We start from the raw sequence: 26,336 nt of genomic DNA on the forward strand, positions 1-26,336 counted from the left end.
GCTTACTTGCATGTCCCCATTTACCCACCTCACCAGGAGTACCTCTGATTTGTGGTACAGGACTGTCATTACCAATTCCAGACGTTGCCGTTTGGCCTGTCCACGGCACAGAGAATATTTACCAAGGTAATGGCTGAAATGATGATACTCCTTCGGAAGAAGGGAGTTATTATTATCCCGTACTTGGACGATCTCCTCATAAAGGCGAGGTCCAGAGAGCAGTTGTTGGTCAGCGTAGCACTCTCTCAGGAAGTGTTGCAACAGCACGGCTGGATTCTGAATATCCCAAAGTCGCAGCTGATTCCTGCGGCGTGTCTGCTTTTCCTGGGCATGATTCTGGACACAGAACAGCAGAAGGTGTTTCTCCCGGTGGAGAAAGCCCAGGAATTGTCATCTCTGGTCAGGGACCTCCTGAAACCAAAACAGGTGTCGGTGCATCACTGCACGCGAGTCCTGGGAAAGATGGTGGCTTCTTACGAAGCAATTCTCTTTGGCAGGTTCCATGCAAGGATCTTTCAGTGGGATCTGTTGGACAAATGGTCCGGATCGCATCTTCAGATGCATCGCTTGATCACCCTGTCCCCAAGGGCCAGGGTGTCTCTGCTGTGGTGGCTGCAGAGTGCTCATCTTCTCGAGGGCCGCAGGTTCGGCATACAGGACTGGGTCCTGGTGACCACGGATGCAAGCCTCCGAGGATGGGGGGCAGTCACTCAGGGAAGAAACTTCCAAGGCCAGTGGTCAAGTCTGGAGACTTCACTACACATAAATATACTGGAACTAAGGGCCATTTACAACGCCCTGAGTCAAGCAGAGCCCCTGCTTCAAAACCAACCTGTACTGATTCAGTCAGACAACATCACGGCGGTCGCCCATGTAAACCGCCAGGGCGGCACAAGAAGCAGGATGGCAATGGCAGAAGCCACAAGGATTCTTCGATGGGCGGAGAATCACGTGCTAGCACTGTCAGCAGTGTTCATTCCGGGAGTGGACAACTGGGAAGCAGACTTCCTCAGCAGACATGACCTCCACCCGGGAGAGTGGGGACTTCATCAAGAAGTCTTCACACAGATTGTAAATCGCTGGGAACTGCCACAGGTGGACATGATGGCGTCCCGCCTCCACAAAAAGCTAAAAAAATATTGCGCCAGGTCAAGGGACCCTCAAGCGATAGCTGTGGACGCACTAATGACACCGTGGGTGTACCAGTCGGTTTATGTGTTCCCTCCTCTTCCTCTCATACCCAAGGTACTGAGGATAGTAAGAAAGAGAGGAGTAAGAACTATACTCATCGTTCCGGATTGGCCAAGAAGAACTTGGTACCCAGAACTACAAGAAATGATCTCAGAGGACCCATGGCCTCTGCCTCTCAGACAGGACCTGTTACAACAGGGGCCCTGTCTGTTCCAAGACTTACCGCGGCTGCGTTTGACGGCATGGCGGTTGAACGCCGGATCCTAGCGGAAAAGGGCATTCCGGATGAAGTTATTCCTACGCTGATAAAGGCTAGGAAAGACGTGACAGCAAAACATTATCACCGTATATGGCGAAAATATGTTGCTTGGTGTGAGGCCAGGAAGGCCCCTACAGAGGAATTCCAGCTGGGTCGATTCCTGCACTTCCTACAGTCAGGAGTGTCTATGGGCCTAAAATTAGGATCCATAAAGGTCCAGATTTCGGCCCTATCTATTTTCTTTCAAAAAGAATTGGCTTCACTGCCTGAAGTTCAGACGTTTGTTAAGGGAGTGCTGCATATTCAGCCCCCTTTTGTGCCTCCAGTGGCACCTTGGGATCTTAACGTTGTGTTGGATTTCCTGAAATCACACTGGTTTGAGCCACTTAAGACCGTGGAGCTAAAGTATCTCACGTGGAAGGTGGTCATGCTGTTGGCCTTGGCTTCAGCTAGGCGTGTGTCAGAATTGGCGGCTTTGTCATGTAAAAGCCCGTATCTGATCTTCCATATGGACAGGGCAGAATTGAGGACTCGTCCCCAATTTCTCCCAAAGTTGGTATCAGCGTTTCATTTGAACCAACCTATTGTGGTGCCTGCGGCTACTCGGGACTTGGAGGCTTCCAAGTTGCTGGACGTAGTCCGGGCTTTGAAAATGTATGTTTCCAGGACGGCTGGAGTCAGGAAAACTGACTCGCTCTTTATCCTGCATGCACCCAACAAGCTGGGTGCTCCTGCTTCAAAGCAAACTATTGCTCGCTGGATCTGTTGCACGATTCAGCTGGCACATTCTGCGGCTGGACTGCCGCATCCTAAATCAGTAAAAGCCCATTCCACAAGGAAGGTGGGCTCTTCTTGGGCGGCTGCCCGAGGGGTCTCGGCTTTACAGCTTTGCCGAGCTGCTACTTGGTCGGGTTCAAACACATTTGCTAAATTCTACAAGTTTGATACCCTGGCTGAGGAGGACCTTGAGTTTGCTCATTCGGTGCTGCAGAGTCGTCCGCACTCTCCCGCCCGTTTGGGAGCTTTGGTATAATCCCCATGGTCCTTACGGAGTTCCCAGCATCCACTAGGACGTCAGAGAAAATAAGAATTTACTCACCGGTAATTCTATTTCTCGTAGTCCGTAGTGGATGCTGGGCGCCCGTCCCAAGTGCGGACTCTCTGCAATACATGTATATAGTTATTGCTTCACTAAAGGGTTATGGTTATGAGCCATCCGTACAAGGAGGCTCAGTTGTTGTTCATACTGTTAACTGGGTATGGTTATCACAAGTTGTACAGTGTGATTGGTGTGGCTGGTATGAGTCCTACCCGGGATTCCAAATCCTTTCCTTGTTGTGTCAGCTCTTCCGGGCACAGTTTCCCTAACTGAGGTCTGGAGGAGGGGCATAGAGGGAGGAGCCAGTGCACACCAGATAGTACCTAATCTTTCTTTTAGAGTGCCCAGTCTCCTGCGGAGCCCGTCTATTCCCCATGGTCCTTACGGAGTTCCCAGCATCCACTACGGACTACAAGAAATAGAATTACCGGTGAGTAAATTCTTATTTTAATCACATGAGAACAAACACAAAAGCTGCTCACAGATGTCTAGTATGGGTGTCAGGACATTACCCTGTGGTATTGATCTGTGAGCAAGTGTTAGCAGTACAGTCTCTTCCAATTTCTGTATGTTTCTGTCTTCTTCACCCACACACTACTGCTGAATCATCTCCCACACATTTCTACAGTTATTAGCTACGTCTTTCTTTCTCTCACGGTTCTTGTGCTCCACCTATTCTCTTATTCATTTTCTCCTATTATGAGAAAATAAAAAAAGAAATATGCACCAGGGCCTTAAAATATAATCTAATAAATAAGGATTTTGAAGTATATGTGCTATGTTAAAATGGAAGAAATGTAGGCCTTTTGTTTCCTACACATTCAACCTTGCATGCCAGGGTAAGAAGACAACAATGATTATGGACAGGTTGGGGGTTGACCAATGTAGCACATGGATGATGATGATAATGAGAAGTCTAAGCCATGTGTCTAACCTCTTCCCCTCCCTATGCAGCTACACCATCCTCTGCCGGGTATGGGACTCAATGTCGACACCAATTAGGTCGACAGTGGGTAGGTCGACACTTGAAATAGGTTGACACAGCCATTAGGTTGACATGAAAAAAGGTCGACATGCGTTTTTAATGTTTTTTTGGTGTCGTTTTCTCCGCCAAGTGACCGGGAACCCCAATTAGTGCACTGCGTCCCCTTTCATGGCGAGCGAGCTGCACGCAAGGTGGCTCGCTCAGCTACCACACAGGTTACCGTTCCCAATCGTAGTCCATGTGGATCGTAAAGTATGAAAAAGTACCAAATAAATTGCGAAAAACTCAAGACGACCTTTTTGCATGTCGGCCTTGTTCATGTTGACCTAATGGCTGTGTCGACCTATTTCTAATGTTGACCTATCCACTGTCAACCAATGGGTGTCGACCTAGAGTCCGGATACCCCACTGCCTCTGATGTGCCAAGGTTGTATGTATGTAAGTCACACTTACCCACACTGTGGGCATTTGCTGGATTTGGAAAGAGAGTATCCTGGCACCTGGGAAATGTAGCAATTCTCCCACATCACAATGTATTGTCACTTCTTCTGTGAAGAGGGGAAGAAAATTACACAATTTGCTATGAATTGCGTCATCATAATCCCACCGCCAGAGATGTAATGCCCGGAATTGCAGCAAAACACTGCAGGGATGTGATGGTGTTATTTGCAGCTCCTCACCCTCACCCATGCAGGCCCATGGCTTCATGAAGCCATGCTCTTGGAGGGTCCTGGCAGTGGTGAATTTCCCATTAGGCACGTGAGGCACATGCCTAGGGACGGCACTTATTGGGGGGCAGTATTTGGATGCTTGTATTAGTACTGTCAGACCAAAATTTACCAGTAACTGCAAAATATTTCCACTCTACTGTCCCATATGTCATCTTGAGTGAAGTGTAAATGGGTAGGACATGCACATACTGCCCCTGTCAGCTGTCCAACTTAGTACATATGCATACTTAAGTAAAAATAAAATGAAATGTCATAGCTAGTGGCGTTTTTTATTATTATATTAAATTGGCTATCAACAATGAGGGCTTATAACCAATCGGTGAAAATAATAAAAATTAGGCAGAGGGGGGGCAGCCAGTACCGTTGTGCCTCAGGGCAACATGATGCCTAAATTCATCCCTGTGTCCAGGGAGGCTGCTGCCACTACCCTCTGCAGCTGACCAGTGCCCCTCCAACCAGACCTGGGTAAGTAGCATCCACTCTCCCTTCTTGGACACCCGAAAGACAAATAGGCTCTCCCCCAAATAAAGGAAATGTGAATTCCCCCCCCCCCCCCCATCCTCCGCTGATAAACCGGAGGCCCCTTTCCAACATCCCTGTTTGGCGTGTGTTTGGTTAATATGTGAAAAATACTGAAGAAATTGTAATTTATCATATTTACCTGTCCCACTAAGCGCTGGTGCCTAGTAACTGCTTAGGTGTCCTGGCACTTGTAGAAGCTGGGAGTCTGTCCAATCAACAGCTTTGCTCTGATTCTCTGTTAGGCGCCGGGGTCCGCTCGTCGGTGCGGCCCGGCGCCTAGCAACCAGGGACGCCGTACGCGAACAGCCGCCGGCTCCCTGGCAACGCTGGACGCCGGGCGCGCTGAGCCGCACGGACCCTAGCAACGGGGACGCCACTGGCGGACCGTGTTCCCCGTTGCTAGGCTTTAAGGGTTAATGTTTTCTCGTGCTCTCTGGCCGGGCAGCAAGGCAGCTGCACGGCATTTATTCTAATCAGCCTTTTGGCAGCTGATTGGAGGACTCCTTGTTAAATACACTCCCAGGGCTTCTCACAGACGCCGGTAATAGCTTCCTGCATGCTGTCTTTGTTTGCTGAGAGTCTGTTCCAGTCTTGCTGTATCCGGTCATTCCAGTATTGGAAGCTCTGAACTCGGAAGTTTGTCATCTAATTCCTGGAGTCCTGACTAATCACCTTATAACATCCAGTGGTGTTCGTGAGTCACGGCCTTGCTGTGTGTTGCGGCTTGTCCGCTTTATTATTTATTATTTTTGTTTTGGTGCATTTTGCGGAGGGTTCCGCTTCCACAGGTCCACTCTGGTATCCGGCGGTGCCGGGTAGGAGTATTGGACAAGTGGATTTTGGTTGTCCTTTTCCCTGGCGGGTTTCCGCACATACTTTAGGTTTTGTCAGTTAGCTTGTAGCCCCTGGCCTGGTTGTTTAGTCAGAGGGCCCCTTGTTATCACCCTGTCTCGGATTTCCCTTTGTCTCCCATTAAGACCTGAGGGGGCATCGGAGTTGGGCAGACTTAATCCGCCCTTCAAACGCGGCTGCCATGGGCTCAAGCAACCATAGTCTCGCAGGGGATTTCTGACAGCACGGGCGAGACAACGGAGTTAGGGCGCCAGGGGCTATTTTCTATTCCCGCTCCCATAACCAGCATTCCCTTCCAGTACTCTGACCATTGCCATGAGATCTCCTCCGGTCAGGAGTACTGGAATCATAATATTATTACCGGCCATACCAAAACCTAAAATTAAACTGGGTTTAATTTTTTCCTTATTCAGTTTTGTAAGAGTTATCGGCCTCATGAATCCCACAGGTTTAGGGCCAAATCCTGGTCAGCTCCTAGTCAGCCAGATTCAAGAACTTACTCAGATGTTTCAGGATCTTTCCCTTCGGGTGAAGTCGCAGGAAGATCTTTTACGAACTTCCCCGAGGGTAGTCCCTGAACCAAAAATGCACTTGCCTGACCGTTTTTCTGGTGATAGGAAGGAGTTTTTTAATTTTAAAGAATCCTGTAAACTTTATTTTCGTTTAAGACCGATCTCCTCAGGTACTGAATCTCAGCGGGTCGGAATTATTATTTCTTTGCTCCAGCGAGATCCTCAGACCTGGGCATTCGGTTTAAAAGTAGAGGATCCGGCGTTGTCATCAGTAGACGCCTTTTTTGGGTCTTTAGGGCTTTTGTATGATGACCCTGATAGAGAGGCATCCGCTGAGAGTCAGTTACGCACTCTCAGACAGGGTAGAAATCCTGCAGAAGTTTTTTGTACAGAGTTTCGCCGTTGGTCGAACGACTGTGGCTGGAATGACCCAGCCCTGCGCAGTCAGTTTCGCCTCGGCTTATCAGAGTCTATAAAAGACAGTCTCCTTCAGTATCCCGCTCCTGAGACTCTCGATAAACTCATAGAGCTTTCTATTAAGATTGATCGTCGTCTCAGAGAGCGGAGGGCTGAAAAAGGAGCACCTGTCAGGTCTACTCCATGTGTATTTTCCATTCCTGAGGACGTAGAGAAGCCCATGCAGATGGGTCTCTCCCGGCTGTCTCCAGAAGAAAGAGCCAGAAGGCAAAACTCTGGTCTTTGTTTGTACTGTGGGGGTAAGGGACATTTTGCCCATAATTGTCCGATCAAGTCAGGAAAACGCCTCAACCAAGTGAATTGTGAGGGGGTTCACTTTGGTCTGCAGCTTATCTCCTCGAAGAACTCCCTTTTAGTCCCAGCTAAAGTTTCCTTTGGCAGCCTCTGTTCCTCGGTGTCGGCTTTTGTTGACAGTGGAGCTGCAGGGAACTTTATGGACTTAACGTGGGCCAAGGCCTTAGGTATTCCTCAGTTAGCCTTGGGTAGGTTTATCACCATGCATGGTTTAGATGGGAGTCCCTTGTCCAATGGGGTTATTTCCCTCTGTACACCCCCTGTACTACTTACGGTAGGAGCTCTTCATTACGAAAAGATCGAGTTTTTCCTTACCCATTGCCCAGCAGTTCCAGTGGTTCTGGGTCACCCTTGGCTGGCCTTTCATAATCCCACCATTGATTGGCAGTCGGGGGAGATTTCACAATGGGGTACCATCTGTAATAAGGAATGTATTACGTTTCCCGTCAGAATAGCTGCTGCCATTCCCGGACTCATTCCCGTGGAATACCAGGACTTTGTTGATGTGTTTTCCAAGGGCAAAGCAGACATTCTGCCTCCCCATCGGCCTTATGATTGTGCTATTGAGCTAATTCCTGGTGCCACATTGCAAAAGGGAAGGTTATATGCATTATCCGGGCCAGAAACTGCGGCCATGAATGAGTATGTTAAGGAGAGCCTAGGGAAAGGATTTATCAGGCCATCTAAATCCCCTTTAAGTGCAGGCTTCTTCTTTGTGGAGAAAAAAGACGGATCACTCAGACCTTGCATTGACTTTAGAGCCCTGAATAAGATCTCAGTTAAAAATACTTACCCTCTGCCGCTGATTTCTGTCCTCTTTGATCAGCTGCGTTCGGCTGTGATTTTTTCTAAAATTGACCTGAGGGGAGCGTATAACCTCATCCGAATCAAGTCGGGAGATGAGTGGAAGACGGCTTTCAGTACTCAGTCGGGTCACTACGAGTATCTGGTGATGCCGTTCGGCTTGTCTAACGCTCCGGCAGTATTCCAGGATCTCATTAACGATGTGCTCCGTGATTTTCTAGGAAGATTCGTGGTCGTTTACTTAGACGACATCCTGATCTATTCTGAATCAATTGAACAACATGTTACCCAGGTGCGTCAGGTTCTTCAAAAATTACGTGAAAATCATCTATATGCCAAGCTGGAGAAGTGCGAGTTTCATGTCACGAAGGTATCCTTTTTAGGGTACATTACTTCCCCTCGGGGATTCTGCATGGAACCTAAGAAGCTCCAAGCCATCCTTAGCTGGGCGCAACCCACCAACTTAAAAGCAATTCAGCGCTTTTTAGGGTTTGCGAATTATTATAGAAGATTTATTCATTCTTTTTCCGACCTGGTTGCTCCCATTGTTGCACTGACTAAGAAGGGAGCGGATCCTACCAACTGGTCACATGAAGCCGAGTTATCCTTTCAGGCCTTGAAACAAGCTTTTGTCTCAGCTCCAGTCCTCAGACATCCCAACCCAGAATTGCCCTTCATTGTTGAGGTTGATGCCTCGGAGGTTGGAGTGGGGGCTATCCTATCTCAGAAGGATCCGGACACTCTGGAACTACATCCTTGTGCCTTTATGTCCAGGAAATTCTCATCCGCTGAATCCAACTACGATGTTGGTAACCGGGAGTTACTGGCTATTAAATGGGCTTTCGAGGAGTGGAGACATTGGCTTGAGGGAGCAACACATACCATTTCAGTATTGACTGACCATAAGAATCTGCAATACATCGAATCAGCTAAGCGGCTGAATGCCCGGCAGGCTCGTTGGGCTTTGTTCTTTACTCGTTTCAAATTTATTATAACTTTCAGGCCAGGTTCCAAGAATACCAAGGCAGATGCTCTGTCACGCAGTTTTCTTCCGGTTCATGATAACAGTCCTGTTACTCCCATACTTCCATCTTCAGTCATTTGGGCAGGCCTCACACAAGATTTATTTACCCAGTTAAAACAGCTTCAACACCAAGCTCCTGGAAATACTCCTGCTGGTCGTCTTTACGTCCCTGAGTTCTTGAGAGCAACTGTTTTGACTGAGTTCCATGATAACAAAGTTTCCGGGCATCCGGGGATCTCTAAGACATTGGAGTTAGTCTCCCGCTCAGTATGGTGGCCTGGTCTTTCTAAAGACGTTAAGGAGTTTGTTTCTTCATGTCAGGTTTGTGCACAGCATAAGGTTCCCCGTTCCTTGCCTATCGGGCAACTTATGCCCTTGAATGTCCCTCTTAGGCCATGGTCTCATATTTCCATGGATTTTGTGGTGGACCTTCCCCTTTCAGCTGGGTGCAGAGTCATTTGGGTGGTAGTAGACCGTTTTAGCAAGATGGCTCATTTCATTGCCCTTCCCCGACTGCCATCTGCCCAAGGATTGGCAGTGTTGTTTCTCCGCCATGTTTTCAGACTTCATGGGTTGCCCACTGATATTGTTTCTGATCGGGGTCCACAATTCATTGCACAATTCTGGAAGTGTTTCTGTGCTTCATTAAAGATGAGATTATCATTAACATCTGGTTACCACCCACAGTCCAACGGGCAAACCGAGCGAGTTAACCAATCATTGAAACAGTATTTGCGTTTGTATTCAGCTAAACTCCAGAATGATTGGTCCGAGTTTCTTCCATTGGCGGAGTTTGCTTACAATAATTCTTGTCATTCCTCCACCAACGTGTCTCCATTCTTTTCAGTTTTTGGTTTTCACCCCAGAGCTAATTCTTTTTTTCAACATTCCTCAGTTTCCTCGCTAACCTTAACCTCCCATCTCAGAGCCATTTGGAAAAAAGTGCACCTTGCTCTCAGAAAAGCGGCCTTTCGAGAGAAAATTTTTTCTGACCGGCTCCGACGTCCTTGCAGTTTTAAGGTGGGAGATAGGGTATGGTTGTCGACTCGTAACATTAGACTTCGACAATCTTCAGCTAGGTTGGGACCCAAATTTATTGGACCATTTCATATCATTAAAAAAGTTAACCCAGTTGCTTTCCGGTTACGTTTACCAAAATCTCTTCGGATTGGTAATACGTTTCATTGCTCCCTGTTGAAGCCATACATTTCTTCCAATAAATTTCCTCGGAAGATCTCTCAGGGAAGATCTCCAGTGGATGTACAGGGGCAACAGGAGTTCCTGGTGGAGAAGGTTCTCGATTCCAAGTTGTCCAGGGGCCGGCTCTATTTTCTGGTTCACTGGAGAGGTTATGGTCCAGAGGAAAGGTCCTGGGTCCTGGATAAGGATCTTCATGCCCCAAGGCTCAAGAGGGCATTTTTTCGGGAGTTTCCTTGGCTTTAGGGGTTCCTTGACCCCTCCTCAAGGGGGGGGTACTGTTAGGCGCCGGGGTCCGCTCGTCGGTGCGGCCCGGCGCCTAGCAACCAGGGACGCCGTACGCGAACAGCCGCCGGCTCCCTGGCAATGCTGGACGCCGGGCGCGCTGAGCCGCACGGACCCTAGCAACGGGGACGCCACTGGCGGACCGTGTTCCCCGTTGCTAGGCTTTAAGGGTTAATGTTTTCTCCTGCTCTCTGGCCGGGCAGCAAGGCAGCTGCACGGCATTTATTCTAATCAGCCTTTTGGCAGCTGATTGGAGGACTCCTTGTTAAATACACTCCCAGGGCTTCTCACAGACGCCGGTAATAGCTTCCTGCATGCTGTCTTTGTTTGCTGAGAGTCTGTTCCAGTCTTGCTGTATCCGGTCATTCCAGTATTGGAAGCTCTGAACTCGGAAGTTTGTCATCTAATTCCTGGAGTCCTGACTAATCACCTTATAACATCCAGTGGTGTTCGTGAGTCACGGCCTTGCCGTGTGTTGCGGCTTGTCCGCTTTATTATTTATTATTTTTGTTTTGGTGCATTTTGCGGAGGGTTCCGCTTCCACAGGTCCACTCTGGTATCCGGCGGTGCCGGGTAGGAGTATTGGACAAGTGGATTTTGGTTGTCCTTTTCCCTGGCGGGTTTCCGCACATACTTTAGGTTTTGTCAGTTAGCTTGTAGCCCCTGGCCTGGTTGTTTAGTCAGAGGGCCCCTTGTTATCATCCTGTCTCGGATTTCCCTTTGTCTCCCATTAAGACCTGAGGGGGCATCGGAGTTGGGCAAACTTAATCCGCCCTTCAAACGCGGCTGCCATGGGCTCAAGCAACCATAGTCTCGCAGGGGATTTCTGACAGCACGGGCGAGACAACGGAGTTAGGGCGCCAGGGGCTATTTTCTATTCCCGCTCCCATAACCAGCATTCCCTTCCAGTACTCTGACCATTGCCATGAGATCTCCTCCGGTCAGGAGTACTGGAATCATAACATTCTCTCTAACAAAGTGCTGTAACTGGTTACTTGTGCTGTCATTTGCGTCACAGCTCTCTGATAGGAGGAAGCTATGCGTTGTCTACTACAGTTTACCAACCTTACACTACAGATGTAAGAAAAAAGACAGTTATTATAGAAATTGGGCACATTAGTAATTATTACTTCAATGATCCATGCATATGGTGACGAAAACTACTCAAAGTAAGATGAATCTCCAGGGATGCGCCACACTAATATTTTCATGCTCACACTTTCCATAATGCGCTCTTGCACCCTCTTCATCTTTAGGGCAGTATCCTCATGGGATAGGAGACAGGTCAAAAAGCTTGGTGTATAGTGCTATGAGTTACGGCTCTATCAGTCCTAGTTCCTGTGTATGACTCATCCAATCCACACAATGCATTTCAGCAAAGCAAGTTTAACAAGCTGCCAGCCACTCTGTTATTTCTCTTGTCACGCTCTGCAGAACTTGATTCCAGTACTTGGATTTGATTCTTGTAACTCTGCCTTTTTGAGCCACAATGGATTTTATTGATCTGCTGACTCTCTGCCCACTTCCTGACTACAACCAATCATCTGCAACCTGTGGGTATTTAAGGCTGTAGAACCATCCACAGAGGGCCTGATTATTGTGCTCTCAAACTCTAATCCTGCTGCTCCTTTTTCTGTTCTTCGGTTTACTTAGACATTGGACTTGTGGCTTTGTTCTACCTTTACAGCTCTGTTATAGCTATGTTTCCTGAATTTGGCTTTTGGATTATCTTTGGGTACCTGCAACAGACTTCTGCCCAGAGGCAGAACTCTGGGAGGCAATGGAGTTAGCTGCCGCCGGGCTCCTGCTTTGAAGGGGGGCACCTCCTCCTGTTCCGTGTGTTCAGCGACATTAATCCATTAAGTTAATTGACAACAGCCTGTATCTCTTCCATAGCCGACTTCCCCACTAGTCACTATACATTACAAATCACACCCTCTTTATTATAGATACACAGGAAGCAGACACCTTACTGATGAAGCTATTTGCTCCTATAAAGGAAACATGAGAATTCTAACTATATGAAGTTATTTCTCTGACAATTACACGTAACTTCATATAGTTAGAAATAATTCTCATACTTCCTATGCAATAGCAGATATCTCCATCAGTAAGGTGCATGCTACCAGTGTAAAAGGTTGTGGGTTCTAATCCTGGATATGACACTTGAAAATTAATTGTCAGAGAAATAATCAGCATTGTGAGTGACTGAGCAGATCTATGCAGTGTGTGGCTGGACCCCTACATAGATCTGCCTAGTTGCAACGGTTTTGCAGTAGCTTCATATAGTTAGAATTAGAGATGAGCGGGTTCGGTTTTACTCAGTGTTACTCAGATCTCAAAACGGCATCTTATTGGCTCATGGATGATATATAGGGGAGGGTGGAGGGGGGGCACCAATGTTTTTCTTGCCTCCGGGCAACTGGGAGAAACTTACGCCACTGCTTCCGCCTGCTCCCAATTTGAGACTTTTGTATACTGATCCAGCTTGTATTAACTACCTGCTTCTGACTGCTCTCAATCTGACAGATCACTTGTGCACCAAATTTCTGACTTTGGCTCTGCTTAATCTTGTAGCTACCAGCCACTGACTCAAAGTTCTAAAGGGACGTTACTGCAGCCTCCCAGCTGCAGTATATGACCAATGAAGGGTTTTACATAAGGCAGGCATTCCCAACCACGGTCCTCAAGGCACACTAACAGTGCAGGTTTTAGTGATATCCAGGCTTGAACACAGGTGACTTAATGAGTAGCTCAGTTATTTTGATTTAACCATTTGTGCTGCAGCCTGGATATCACTAAAACCTGCACTGTTGATGTGCCTTGAGGACCGCGGTTGGGAATGCCTGACATAAGGGATGCAGGGCTGCAGCACCCCAATAAAATCTGCCACCCCAGTGACAGCCTGGCAGTGGCTTCCCTTTGGAAGCGCTCCCTGCTAATCACTTGATGGTCATGCAGTGCCAAGAGGAGGTGTTTTCTCCCTCTGGGATTGCCAGTTTGGACTGTGATAGCAGAAAACACTTTCAATTGGAAGCCACTCCTCTGCTGTCATGGCAGCCCTACCACGCTTCCAATGCGAATCCAGGTAGGAGCTGTTTAAGAAACACATCCCTATTAGTGGGATCGGTATGGGATGCCGGCGCACGGGATGCCGAATGTCAGCATATCGACATTTGCATCCCATGCGCCAGAATGCTGGGAAGGGGGGGGAGGCGAGCGCAAAGAAGCCTCTCGGGGGCTTGGTGGCGAGCTTAGCTCCCCACAGGTTCTATTCTCCCTCTATGGGTGTCATGGACACACACAGAGGGGGAATCACCTACTTTGCCGTTATTCCGGCGGCGGTATAGTACCCCTGTCAGGATCCCGCCAGGAGGAATTTTAACCAAATACTCTATTAACATTCCAACCTGCTGCAGACCAGTGAAAAGTCCATTCTGTCATACAGATTATTTACTGTCGGTTGTGTGCTTATAATTAGTTTCATGCTGATAAATGCATAAACTTGGCACTGCTCTTAATCAGTGGCTAATTGCCATTAGAAGGAAATAATGGTTTGCTATAATCCGTGCTTCAATTCCGCGCTGTTAAACTGTTTGACTTGCAGCTTAGATATTAACAAACCTTTTTTCCTTCTCAAAATTTTCAATCGAAGCTATAGTGAAAAGATACAGTATTACTTCAAATGATCATCAGTAATCAAATAACCAAAGAATAAAAAATGATTCATTCTAACAAATTTTTTATTACTATAGAGCTAATATATTTTCTCTTACGTCCTAGAGGATGCTGGGGACTCCAAAAGGACCATGGGGTATAGACGGGATCCGCAGGAGCTTGGGCACACTAAAAAGACTTAAAACTGGGTGTGAACTGGCTCCTCCCTCTATGCCCCTCCTCTAGACCTCAGTTAGACTTTGTGCCCAGGAGTGACTGGATGCACACTAGGGGAGCTCTACTGAGTTTCTCTAGAAAAAGACTTTTGTTAGGTTTTTTATTTTCAGGGAGCCCTGCTGGCTACAGGCTCCCTGCAGCGTGCGAGTGAGGGGAGAGAAGCAGGACCTACTTCTGTGAGTTTCAAGGCTCTGCTTCTCGGCTACTGGACACCATTAGCTCCAGAGGGTTCGATCACTTGGTGCGCCTAGCTGCTTGTTCCCGAAGCCACGCCGTCACCCCCTCACAGAAGGCAGAAGTCGGGTGAGTATGAGAAGATCAGAAGACTTCAGGACGGCAGAAGACTTCAGTGACGGAAGGTAAAGCACAGCGGTAACGCTGTGCTCCATGCTCCCACACACATATCACCAACGCTTGTCACTGGGTGCAGGGCGCTGGGGGGGGCGCCCTGGGAGGCATGTTACTGAAGTTTTGTAAGGGCGGCATATGATTGTGGGTGCCGAGGCACCTTTTACAGACCCCCGCCGGCATTTTACATGAGTTGGAATTTGGCGGGCCGAAGCCGCCGGGAAGGGGGCGTAGCTTCGGTCCGCGGCTCACACGCGCCATTTTCTCCCTGCACCAGACGGAGGGAGAGACGCTGCCGGGACCTCCACGCTGATTTCAAGTAAAGGGGGCATCTCCAGAGGGGAGCCGCAGTGGGGTACCAGTCTTTTTGATAATAAGGCAGCGCTGGGTACATATATTCGTGTACCAATATACAGGCGCTGGGGTGTGAGCTGGCATACTCCCTCTGTCTCCTCTTCTTGACTGCATTGTGGGCCTGTCACCTTGCTGGGACGGTTCTGTGTGTGTTGTGTGTCGGTACTACATGTCGACATGTCGGAGCCTGAATGTTATTCACCAGAGGAGGTTATGGGAGGTGGGGATGCGGGGCTAGATGTAGCACTGTCGACACAGCCGACTCCTGATTTACTAGCACTCCTTAATACAATAAATTCCAATGTAGCTTCTTTATCTAAGACAGGCTTTTTCAACCAGTTTGCCGTGGCACACTAGTGTGCCGCGACTAGTTGCAAGGTGTGCCGCGGAGCCAGAGCAGCTTCCGGCACCTTCAGAGTGAACTGTTGGCCCAGGCTCTTCTTACAGGATCAGTCGTACTCTGGCCGTCGTGCTCTGGCCTTGAAGATGCGGCGGTGTGATATCATAGGTCACAGCCGCCGCATCTCATCACCCAGCCAGCCCACCCACCTGCATACACATCTTCCAGTTCCTGCCTGCATACACAGCTTTCCTTGCCCACCCACATCCACACCTGCCCGCTACTCGGTATTTGCAGCACTCCACTATGAACCACTCCCGCCAATGAGGGCTAGGGACGAGGACAGCTGACCGGTAGGGGCTAATATTTGTTATTTTATTTCTCCTGTGGGGAACAATAAGATTTCAATAGGATTTATGTGGGGAGAATAAGGATTTATGGGGGGACAATGTGAATAATTCATGTGGGGAGCAATATGATTTATGTGGTGAGCAATGTGATAGTTTTTTCTGTATATGCCAATGTATGTGTGGATTTTTTTTTTTTTTACTGTGAGGACCAATGTGTGTTTTTTGTTTTTTTTTCTGTGGGGAACTGATGGTGTGCCTTGGGAATTTTAAAATATTGTTTGGTGTCCCGTGAGTGAAAAAAGGTTAAAAATCACTGATCTAAGAGGTTAGATAAGTCTGAGTCACAGACGCAGGTGTGGAAAAAGTCCATGGAGGAGGCTTTATCTCAGGTACAGACCCCATCCAGGTCCCATAAGAGGCCTTTTACTCAGGTGGGGGATACGGATACCGACACGGACTCTGATTCCGAGGTCGATTTCACTGAGGCTGCGTTACATCCACGATTAGTTAAGAGTATTCAGTACATGATTGTGGCTATAAAGGATGTTTTGCAGATTTCTGATGAACCTGCGGTACAGGAAACAAGGATTTGCTTGTTCAAGGGAAAGAAACCTGAGGTGAAGTTTCCCCCCTCTCATGAAATGAATACTCTTTGTGAAAAGGCTTGGGAGTCGCTGGATAAGAAATGGCAGATTCCCAAGAGGATTTATATGGCGTATCCTTTCCCCTCTGATGACAGGGAAAAATGGGAGATATCTCCAACTGTTGATAAAGCTCTATCCCTTTTGTCTAAGAAGGTGGTGCTTCCGTCTCCTGACACGGCAGCTCTCAAGGATCCGGCGGATCGCAAGTTGGAGACGTGTCTGAAGTCCATTTTCGCTAATATGGGTGCATTGCTCAGACCTGCTGTGGCGTCGGTATGGGTGAGTAGTGCTATTGCTAAATGGGCTGAGAATTTAGCTAGTGACATGGATACTCTTGATAAAGATAATGTCCTTCTAACTCTCGGTTATATTAAGGACGCTGCGGATTACCTAAAGGATGCGGCAAGGGACGTCTGTCTCTTGGGATCAAGGACCAATGACATGTCGATATCTGCCAGGAGGGCCTTGTGGAGCCATCAATGGAATGCTGATGCAGATTCCAAGAGGTCTATGGAAGCTCTACCCTTTAAAGGTACTGTCTTGTTTGGGGACGGCCTGGCGGACCTAGTCTCGACCGCGACTTCGGGTAAGTCCTCTTTTCTTCCTTATGTTCCCACGCAACAGAAAAAGGCACCACATCAACAAATGCAGTCCTTTCGTCACAATAAATACAGGCGTGGGAAAGGTTCGTCTTTCCTCGCCTCAAAGGGTAGAGGACGGGGAAGAAAACTTCCTGCAGCCTCAGGTGCACAGGACCAGAAGTCCTCCCCGGCTGCTACCAAGTCCACCGCATGACGCTGGGGCTTCCCTGGGGGAGACCGGACCGGTGGGGGGCCGTCTTCAGGTATTCAGCCAGGTCTGGATTCAATCAGACCTGGATCCTTGGGTGTTAGAAATCGTGTCTCAAGGATACAAACTGGAGTTTCAGGGGATGCCCCCTCACCGGTGCTTCATTTCGGCATTACCGGTGGTTCTTCCTGACAGGAAGGTGGTCCGGGCGGCGATTCAAAAATTGTGTCTACAGAAGGTCATTGTTCCTGTCCCTCCGTCCAAGCGGAGGGAGGGGTTCTACTCGAGCCTCTTTGTGGTACCGAAACCGGACGGTTCGGTCAGACCAATTCTAAATCTAAAATCCCTTAATCCATACTTGAAAGTCTTCAAGTTCAAGATGGAATCCCTTCGAGCGGTGATTGCCTGCCTGGAGGGGGGGGGGGGGATTTTATGGCGTCAGTCGAGATAAAGGATGCCTACTTACATGTGCCGATATATCCTCCACATCAGGCTTTCCTCAGGTTTGCGATACAGGATTCTCATTACCAATTTCAGACGTTGCCGTTTGGGCTTTCCACGGCTCCGAGGATTTTCACCAAGGTCATGGCAGAAATGATGGTTCTTCTTCGCAAACAAGGGGTTTCAATTATCCCGTACTTGGACGATCTCCTGATAAAGGCGAGGTCCAAGGAACGGTTGCTGAGAAGTGTAGAGTTGTCACTATCGGTTCTGCGATAGCACGGTTGGGTGCTCAATTTGCCGAAATCTCAGTTGATTCCGACCACTCAGCTTCCTTTTCTGGACATGATTCTGGACACGGAGTTACAGAAGGTATTCCTTCCAGAAGAAAAGGCTCGGGAACTGCAGACGATGGTCAGAGAACTTCTGAAGCCGACGAGTGTGTCAATCCATTATTGTACTCGGGTTCTGGGGAAGATGATTGCGGCGTACGAAGCCATTCCATTTGGCAGATTTCACGCCCGCGTGTTTCAGTGGGACTTGCTGAGCAAATGGTCCGGATCTCATCTACACATTCACCGGAAGATAAGTCTATCTCCCAGAGCCAGATTTTCTCTCCTGTGGTGGCTACAAGCTCATCACCTCCTGGGGGGACGCCGCTTCGGTATCCAGGATTGGGTACTTCTGACGACAGATGCAAGTCTCCGGGGCTGGGGCGCAGTCACCCAAGGAAGAAATTTCCAGGGAAAATGGTCGCTCCAGGAAGCCTGTCTCCACATAAATATTCTCGAGTTAAGAGCCATTTACAACGGCCTGCTCCAAGCAAGAAGTCTTCTTCAGGATCGACCGGTCCTGGTACAGTCAGACAACATCACAGCTGTGGCCCATATAAACTGGCAAGGCGGAACGAGGAGCAGAGCGGCAATGGCGGAGGCCACAAAGATCCTTCGCTGGGCGGAACAACACGTCAGCGCACTGTCAGCAGTTTTCCTACCGGGGGTGGACAACCGGGAAGCGGATTTCCTCAGCAGACACGACCTCCATCCGGGAGAGTGGGCTCTGCACCAAGAGGTATTTGCAGAAGTGACAAGACGCTGGGGAATTCCGTTGATAGACATGATGGCGTCTCGGCTCAACAAGAAGCTCCCGAGGTATTGTTCCAGGTCAAGGGACGCACAAGCCACTGCAGTGGACGCCCTGGTGTCTCCGTGGGTCTTCCAGTCGGTGTATGTGTTCCCTCCACTTCCTCTCATTCCAAAGGTGCTGGGGATCATTCGTCGAGCAAGGGTTCAGGCGATTCTCGTCGTTCCAGACTGGCCAAGAAGGGCCTGGTACCCGGATCTTCAGGACTTGCTGGTGGAAGATCCTTGGCCACTTCCTCTAAGAGAGGATCTGTTGTTGCAGGGTCCATGCGTGTTTCCAGACTTACCGCGGCTGCGTTTGACGGCACGGAGGTTGAGCGCCAGATCTTAGCTCGTAAGGGTATTCCCAGGGAAGTAATTCCAACTCTCATTAAGGCTAGGAAAGAGATTACGGCGAAACACTATCACCGTATCTGGAGGAAGTATGTTTCCTGGTGTGAGCTTAAAAAGGCTCCTGCGGAGGATTTTCACTTGGGTCGTTTTCTCCACTTTTTACAGGCGGGCGTAGATGCAGGCCTGAAATTGGGTTCCATCAAAGTGCAAATTTCGGCTTTGTCTATTTTCTTTCAAAAAGAGTTAGCTGCCCTCCCAGAGATTCAGACCTTTGTGAAGGATGTAATGCATATCAATCCGCCGTTTGTACCTCCTGTAGCTCCATGGTACCTCGATGTCGTCTTACGGTTTCTCATGTATTCTTGGTTTGAACCTTTGCGTAAGGTTGAGTTGAAATTTCTCACTTGGAAGGTCGTTATGCTTTTAGCGCTGGCATCTGCCAGGCGAGTGTCGGAATTGGCAGCTTTATCCCATAAGAGCCCGTACTTGATTTTTCATGCGGATAGGGCGGAATTGAGGACTCGTCAACAATTTCTGCCGAAGGTGGTTTCTTCATTTCACATTAACCAACCTATTGTGGTTCCGGTAGCTACGGAAGAGGTGGTGATTCCAAAATCTCTGGATGTTGTAAGAGCGTTAAAAGTATAGGTTTCTAGGACAGCTGTTACTAGGAAAACTGAAGCGTTGTTTGTTTTGTATGCGGCCAACAAGATTGGTCATCCCGCTTCAAAACAGACTATTGCACGCTGGATTTGTAGTACGATCTAGCAGGCTCATTCTTCGGTAGGACTGCCGGTGCCGAAATCGGTTAAAGCCCATTCTACCAGGAAAGTGTGCTCATATTGGGCGGCTGCCCGAGGTGTCTCGGCGCTACAGCTTTGCCGAGCAGCTACTTGGTCGGGTTCGAACACTTTTGCTAAGTTCTATAAGTTTGATACCCTGGCCGATGAGGACCTGGCGTTTGCTCAGTCGGTGCTGCAGAGTCGTCCGCACTCTCCCGCCCGTTCTGGAGCTTTGGTATAATCCCCATGGTCCTTTTGGAGTCCCCAGCATCCTCTAGGACGTAAGAGAAAACAGGATTTTGGTACTCACCGTTAAATCCTTTTCTCCTACAGAGGCGTATCTAGCACGGGGCGAGCAGGGCACGTGCCCTGGGCGCCATGGCAGCCCCAACAGAGGGGGGCGCCACCGGCACGGTCCACTCGCCCCATGCGTCAGGACTCAGGGATTCCGCCGGCGCTACCCGCGGCGGTTTCCCTGTCTCCCCGGCTGCTGTGCCTGTCACAATAGACAGGCAGCGGCAGCCAGGAGCCTCCCCCTACTCCCCCCTGCAAAGTGTACGCGATCGCGTGCGCGATCGTGACCGCGGAGGTGCGCGCATGCGCGTGCGCGACCTCGGGGGGCGCGCGGCCCCTGAACAGCAGCGAGTGCAGGTGAGCGGGGTAATCTTCTTTATACTTCCCTGTCGGGACAGGGGGTGCGGGACATTTTGTGTGTGTGTGTTAAGTGTGTGTGTGGGACAGTGTTCTTGTGGGACAGTGTGTGTGTGTTAATTGTGTGTGTGTCGGACAGTGTGCGTGTGTGTTAATTGTGTGTGTGTGTGTGTGTGTGGGACAGTGTGAGTGTGTTAATTGTGTGTGTGGGACAGTTTGAGTGTGTGTAAATTGAGTGTGAGTGTGTATTAATTGTGTGCGTGTGTTAATTGTGTGTGTGTGGGACAGTGTGTGTGTGTGTTAATTGTGTGTGTGTGTGTGTGTGTGTGTGTGTGGGACAGTGAGTGTGTTAATTGTGTGTGTGGGACAGTTTTGCGTGTTTGTTAATTGTGTGTGTGTGTGTGTGTGGGACAGTGTGCGTGTGTTAATTGTGTGTGTGTGTGGGACAGTTTTGAGTGCGTGTTAATTGTGCGTGTGTGTGTGTTAATTGTGTGTGTGTGGGACAGTGTGAGTGTGTTAATTGTGTGTGTGTGTGGGACAGTTTGAGTGTGTGTTAATTGTGTGTGTGTGGGACAGTGTGCGTGTGTATTAATTGTGTGTGTGTGGGACAGTGTGCGTGTGTGTTAATTGTGTGTGTGTGTGGGACAGTGTGCGTGTGTTAATTGTGTGTGTGTGTGTGTGTGTGTGTGTGGGACAGTGTGAGTGTGTTAATTGTGTGTGTGTGTGGGACAGTGCGTGTTTGTTAATTGTGTGTGTGGGACAGTGTGCGTGTGTGTTATTTGTGTGTGGGACAGTGTGCGTGCGTGTGTGTTAATTGTGTGTGTGTGGGACAGTGTGCGTGTGTTAATTGTGTGTGTGTGTGTGTGTGTGTGTTAATTGTCCCGGCGGTTATTGGCGTCTGTAGTGTGCGCCCCGTCCTCCTCCGCTGCCGCTGACAGGAGCGGCGGTGTGCGGCTCTCCCCCTCCTCCGCCGGCTCCGTCCTCCCGTCGTGGCCCTGCAGTGTGTGCCGGTCTCCCCAGCAGCAGCAGCAGGTTAGTCTCTCTCTCCCCCCCCCCACTCCTCCTCCTCCCCCCCCCCCCCCTCTCTCTCTCTCTCTCTCTCTCTCTCTCTCTCTCTCCTCCTGTGGATTGAAGTTTGTAAGTATCATTTTCATTTTCTCTGACGTCCTAGTGCAGTGGTTCCCAAACTTTTTTAGTCCAAGGCACCCTTTGGGTCTCCCTGACTTTTTCAAGGCACCCTTAAGCCAAAATAATTACCGAACTGTCCCTTTTTTTAAAGTAGTTGGGTCAAAACAATGTTATCAGTATTTAGATGAGGAAAAAATGACTTATTATTCACTTGTTTTAAAAATAATAAACATAAATCCAAGAAGAAAATATTTCTCTTTAATTTATTTTAAATAACAATTAACAGCACTCATTAACAGAAATAACATCAAACAAAATAAAACAACAGTAGGCAGTTATTAAAGAGTGTTCAAAAAATTCAACACTTATTAATGGGATATGTGAGCCTGTTGTGCACTGCACAACTTTTCAAACCTTGGGATCAGCTTGGACACTGCCACCCTTATTTCCTGTTCCACATTGATTTTTGAACGGTACTTGCTTTTTATTACAGCAACTGCTGAAAACCCAGCTTCACACAAATATGTTGTTGCAAAAGGAATGAGGATTTGCTGTGCTTTAGCACTTAGTATCGGATATTCATCTTTAATGGATATCCAAAACTCTTCAAGTCCTATGCTGCTGAATTTTACTTTCAAGGTCTTGTCACAGGAGAGCTCAATGAGTTTTTCTTCTTCTACAGAAGTAAATTCCGTTGGGGCCCTAGTACTGAATGGATCCTGGATCCAGACAAACTTTTCCATATTTTCTGGAAAATATTTTTCAAACCAGTCACTGAGGTTTGTTAGGTGCTGCTCAAAAACTGATTTAAGTTCATGTGTCAAACAAACATCATTTGATGTAACAAACTGATGCAACATGGGGAAACAGTCATTGTAACACTCTTCATTTAATTTTCTTCTCCATAGAAACAATTTTTTCCTGAATGCAGATACCTTCTCTGAGAGTTTAAGAATGTGGGTATTGTTTCCCTGCAGTGAGAGATTCAATGCATTCAGTTTATCAAATATATCACACAGGTAGGCTAAATTGGACAAAAAAACAGTATCCAAGTAGTTATTGGCACACTCGTGTTTTTCTTCTACAAGATATGAGTAGAGTTCCTGATGTAATTGAAAAACACGAGAAAGTACATTGCCACGGGAGAGCCATCGTGAACTGCAGTAATACAACAAAGATGTGTGCTCAGAGCCCATATCTTCACACATTTGTCTAAAAAACCTTGCCTTCTGTGGCCGAGTTTTTATAAAGTTCACAGCTTTCAACACACTTTCCATGACTGCATTCAGTGGCGGACTCAGATGCTTTGATGCAAGGGCTTCCCTGTGGATAATGCAGTGGGTCCAAAGTGCATCAGCAGCTTTGCTTCGTATGAGTGCCTGCAATCCTCCATAACAGCCAGCCATAGAACGACCACCATCAGTACAGACACCAAAGCACTTTGTCCAGTCTAACTGGTTTTCACTCATAAAAGTGTCAATGATCTGAAACAAGTCTTGTGCCTTTATACCGGCGGTGATACTTTTACAAAAGAGAAGGTCTTCCACAATATTGTCACAATCTACAAAGCGTGTGTAGCAAATCAGATGAGCATCCTTGTTACTGTCTGTTGCCTCATCTAGTTGTAGCGCAAAATCCTTCCCTTTCATTTTTTCAATTAACTGGTCATTTAGATCTTCAGCCATATGTTGGATTCTACAACTGATGGTATTGTTTGATAAAGGTACCTTTGAAAGCAGTTTTCCAGCTGATTCCCCAACCATAATGTTAACCATATCCACTGCAGCCGGTAAAATCAGTTCTTCTGCGATGGTGTGAGGCTTTTTACACATTGCAATTCTATGTGCCACCTTGTAAGATGCAAGCAAAGCATTGCTTGGTATGGATGCTTGTTTAAAAAATGTGCCTTTTTGTCCTTTTAATTCTTTTAGCTTTCTGCTGAAGAAATCACGCGATTTCTTAGCCATGTTAGGGTGATTGGTCTCCAAATGGCGCCTTAGTTTGCTTGGAATCATGCTTCCTGTTGACAATACTTTCAAGCAAAGTACACACTGGACGCTCTTCATGGTTGACATCTACAGATATGTAAAACCGATGTCTAGGTAAGTATCGTCGTATCTGCGATGTTTCCTTTTCTTCCCGACTGTGCCACTGGTCTGTGGTTCTTCATCCTTTTCTTTACTACAAGACTTCTTTCCAGTGTTCAAAAACCTTTCCATTTTTTGTGCAACAAAATTATTCTGTACTGGAGCAATCACAATAAATTAATTTAAGTGGAAGGCAAATCCTGTGTAGTTTCTATATGAGAAGTAAAATTGTGCTTCTAAAAAGCATAGCCAAAACTTTCTGGGCCCCATAGCAACATATTTGTAGGGCTTCTGCCCCAATGGTTCTTGAGAGACACCACTCCGCAACACTTATTAATATTATGTCCCTTAATAGTGCCATGGTTAATTTTCCAAAACATAGTACTGCCATAGTTAATGTTATGCCCCTAGTTTATTTTATGAACCATTGTAGTTCCATAGTTTACAATGTAAACTATGGAACTACAATGGTTAATAAAATAAACACTGTAGGGCTGCCAGTACATATTTTGTCACACAGTATTCCCAATTCATATGATCAGTGTCCCCAATTCATATTATGCCCCATTACAGTGCCCTCCAGTTCAAATGATGCCACGTTACAGTGTCCCATTTTGGAACATTATAGTGCTATACTACAATGAGTGGATCAGATTATGACACACTACAGTGCCCCGTTACCATTATAATATCCAACACAAATACACTTCTCACTGAAAAAGTAATGTGGCACAATTAAGGCTGGGCAATGGTATAAAAATTTTGCGAAAATCAGGCCTTTTCTGTGCTTCGGGCTAATCACGGAGCAGGTTACCGTGGAGAAGTTCTTGACTTCTTCAGTGGCATCCCAGCTCTGTAGCTGAATCGCATCACCATACATTAGTATGGTGAGTGCGATTCATGAAGGAATGTAAAGCTCTGGTTTCTGCATTTCCATGGCGTTTAGATTTGCCATCGCAGGATGGCAGAATCTGAACATCTGTGCAAAATTGCAAGCAAGCTAAAGGTGCCCACACACGGTACATTTTGTACTAGGTGCGTTTTGTACTAGATCGTATTGCATCTAGTACAAATCACATGCGATACGCTACGACAGCGTGCGATTTGAACTAGATGCGATCTAGTACAAAAATCCTTTTTTGGCTTGCGATGAGAACTATGTGGGAGCGCGAATCGCATCCCAAGCCAAAAGAAACACAGTGCGATTTGAACTACAAGTGATGCGTTTTGAACTAAAAAGTTCAAAACGCATCCAAGAATCGGACAGTGTATGAGTACCATGAGTGCTTCACTGCTTTCTGCCCAGCACCCAGTCATAGCCCTGCTCCTTGACCACCCTGCAGCTTCCCGAGACCTCTGCATGTGTAGAGAGAGCCGTCGGCTGATTCCAACACCGCAATGGGAGACCGATGGAGCCCGAGATACCACACATTGCCGTAAAGTATTCATGAATTGCTACTTACCAAAGTTATATGTCGCATCAAACTGATGCAATGTATAGTGGTAAGTATCAATTTATTTTATGTAGCATACATGAATACTCCCCTATATCTTTTATGTCTTTTTGCAGCGCAAATGCATCCATTTAAAAAAAAAAAAAAAAACAGGCTTTGTTTAAAATACCAGGTTTTTTTGAAGTCAAATCAATCTAAAAAGGTTCCAGTGCATCCATGCATCAAGACCAGTCCCCCACCTGCTTGCCAGCTTGTCCTCATATAAGCATTGGCGTATCTATAATGGTGCAGAGCAGTGGCGGAACTACCGCCAGTGCAAGCAGTGCCTTGCACTGGGGCCTGCCACTGTCCTGGGGCCCAAAGCCAGCAGCGCGGTATGTAATGAGTCAAACTGACTCATTACATGCCGCTGTCCGCCGAGGAGAGGAGCGCTGCGCCACGAGGGGGGAAGTAGGAGGATGGAGGTGGAGGAGGGAGCCGCAGCAGCGCACTGTAATTGGTGGAGGCGCTGCTGCTGTTCCTTTCCTTCACCATAGGCTGCCCTCCACCGCTGTGAATGCTGGGAAGCGCTAAAATGTCTAGTTACGGCACTGTTGCTAGGTATCCATTTCCCTAGTCCTGAGCAAATTCCCCTCACCAGATCCTCTCCAGGGGTGAGGGGGTGGACTTGGATGGGATGGGGGGGCAAAGCATTTTGTCGCACCTGGGCCCACCGCTCGCTAGTTCCGCCACTGGTGCAGAGTGTGCGGGCCCCTGGGTCCAGAGGGGGGCCGCACCGCACACACTGCACCCATTTTTTCGATACTTACCTTTCCGGCATCCATCAGTGTTTGTGTGGGCCCCCTCCTCTCCCGTAGACGCCACCGCCGCTACTAGCGCACTGAGCACTAGAGATTCTGGCACAGTGCCTATTTTTTCAGTGTCCTGCGCATGCACTGTAGAGTCTCTAGTGGTCAGAGGGCTATCAGCAGCGCTGATAACTATGGGAGAGGAGGGGGCCCACACACGTAGTCTGCACACGGGTCCCCTCCTCCGAGGAGATGCCTCTGCATATAAGTCACTTATAGCAGGCACCCCCCTCCTATAGATTTCCCTATGCAGCATCTCACATACAGTATCACATATTAATATTTTACTCACTTTCTCAGCCAGCTCCTCTGTCACAGCGGCCAGGACTTCAATCAGCCATCAGGTCCCTTGCCCAGCGCACTCCTCGGTCACTCCAGGGCACTCCTCGGTCACTCCAGGGCACTCCTCGGCCACTCCAGGGCACTCCTCGGCCACTCCAGGGCACTCCTCGGTCACTGCAGGGCACTCCTCGGTCACTCCAGGGCACTCCTCGGTCACTCCAGGGCACTCCTCGGCCA

General features: G+C 48.1%; 1 protein-coding gene across 1 annotated transcript; it reads right to left on the reverse strand.

Annotated features, from left to right (window-relative positions):
• Positions 1 to 21,796: 21,796 nt before the first annotated feature.
• LOC134990591 (protein FAM200A-like) lies at positions 21,797 to 23,443 on the reverse strand. Its single transcript, XM_063950705.1, has one exon. The coding sequence runs from the start codon at positions 23,441 to 23,443 to the stop codon at positions 21,797 to 21,799; it is 1,647 nt and encodes a 548-aa protein (XP_063806775.1).
• Positions 23,444 to 26,336: the final 2,893 nt, after the last annotated feature.

Source organism: Pseudophryne corroboree, chromosome 2 (genome assembly GCF_028390025.1).
Source record: "Pseudophryne corroboree isolate aPseCor3 chromosome 2, aPseCor3.hap2, whole genome shotgun sequence".
Taxonomy (NCBI): domain Eukaryota; kingdom Metazoa; phylum Chordata; class Amphibia; order Anura; family Myobatrachidae; genus Pseudophryne; species Pseudophryne corroboree.

What these genes read in the sequence shown, in the direction of transcription:
- LOC134990591 (XM_063950705.1), bottom strand. Translation starts at nt 23,443, where the DNA reads ATGATTCCAAGCAAACTAAGGCGCCATTTGGAGACCAATCACCCTAAC.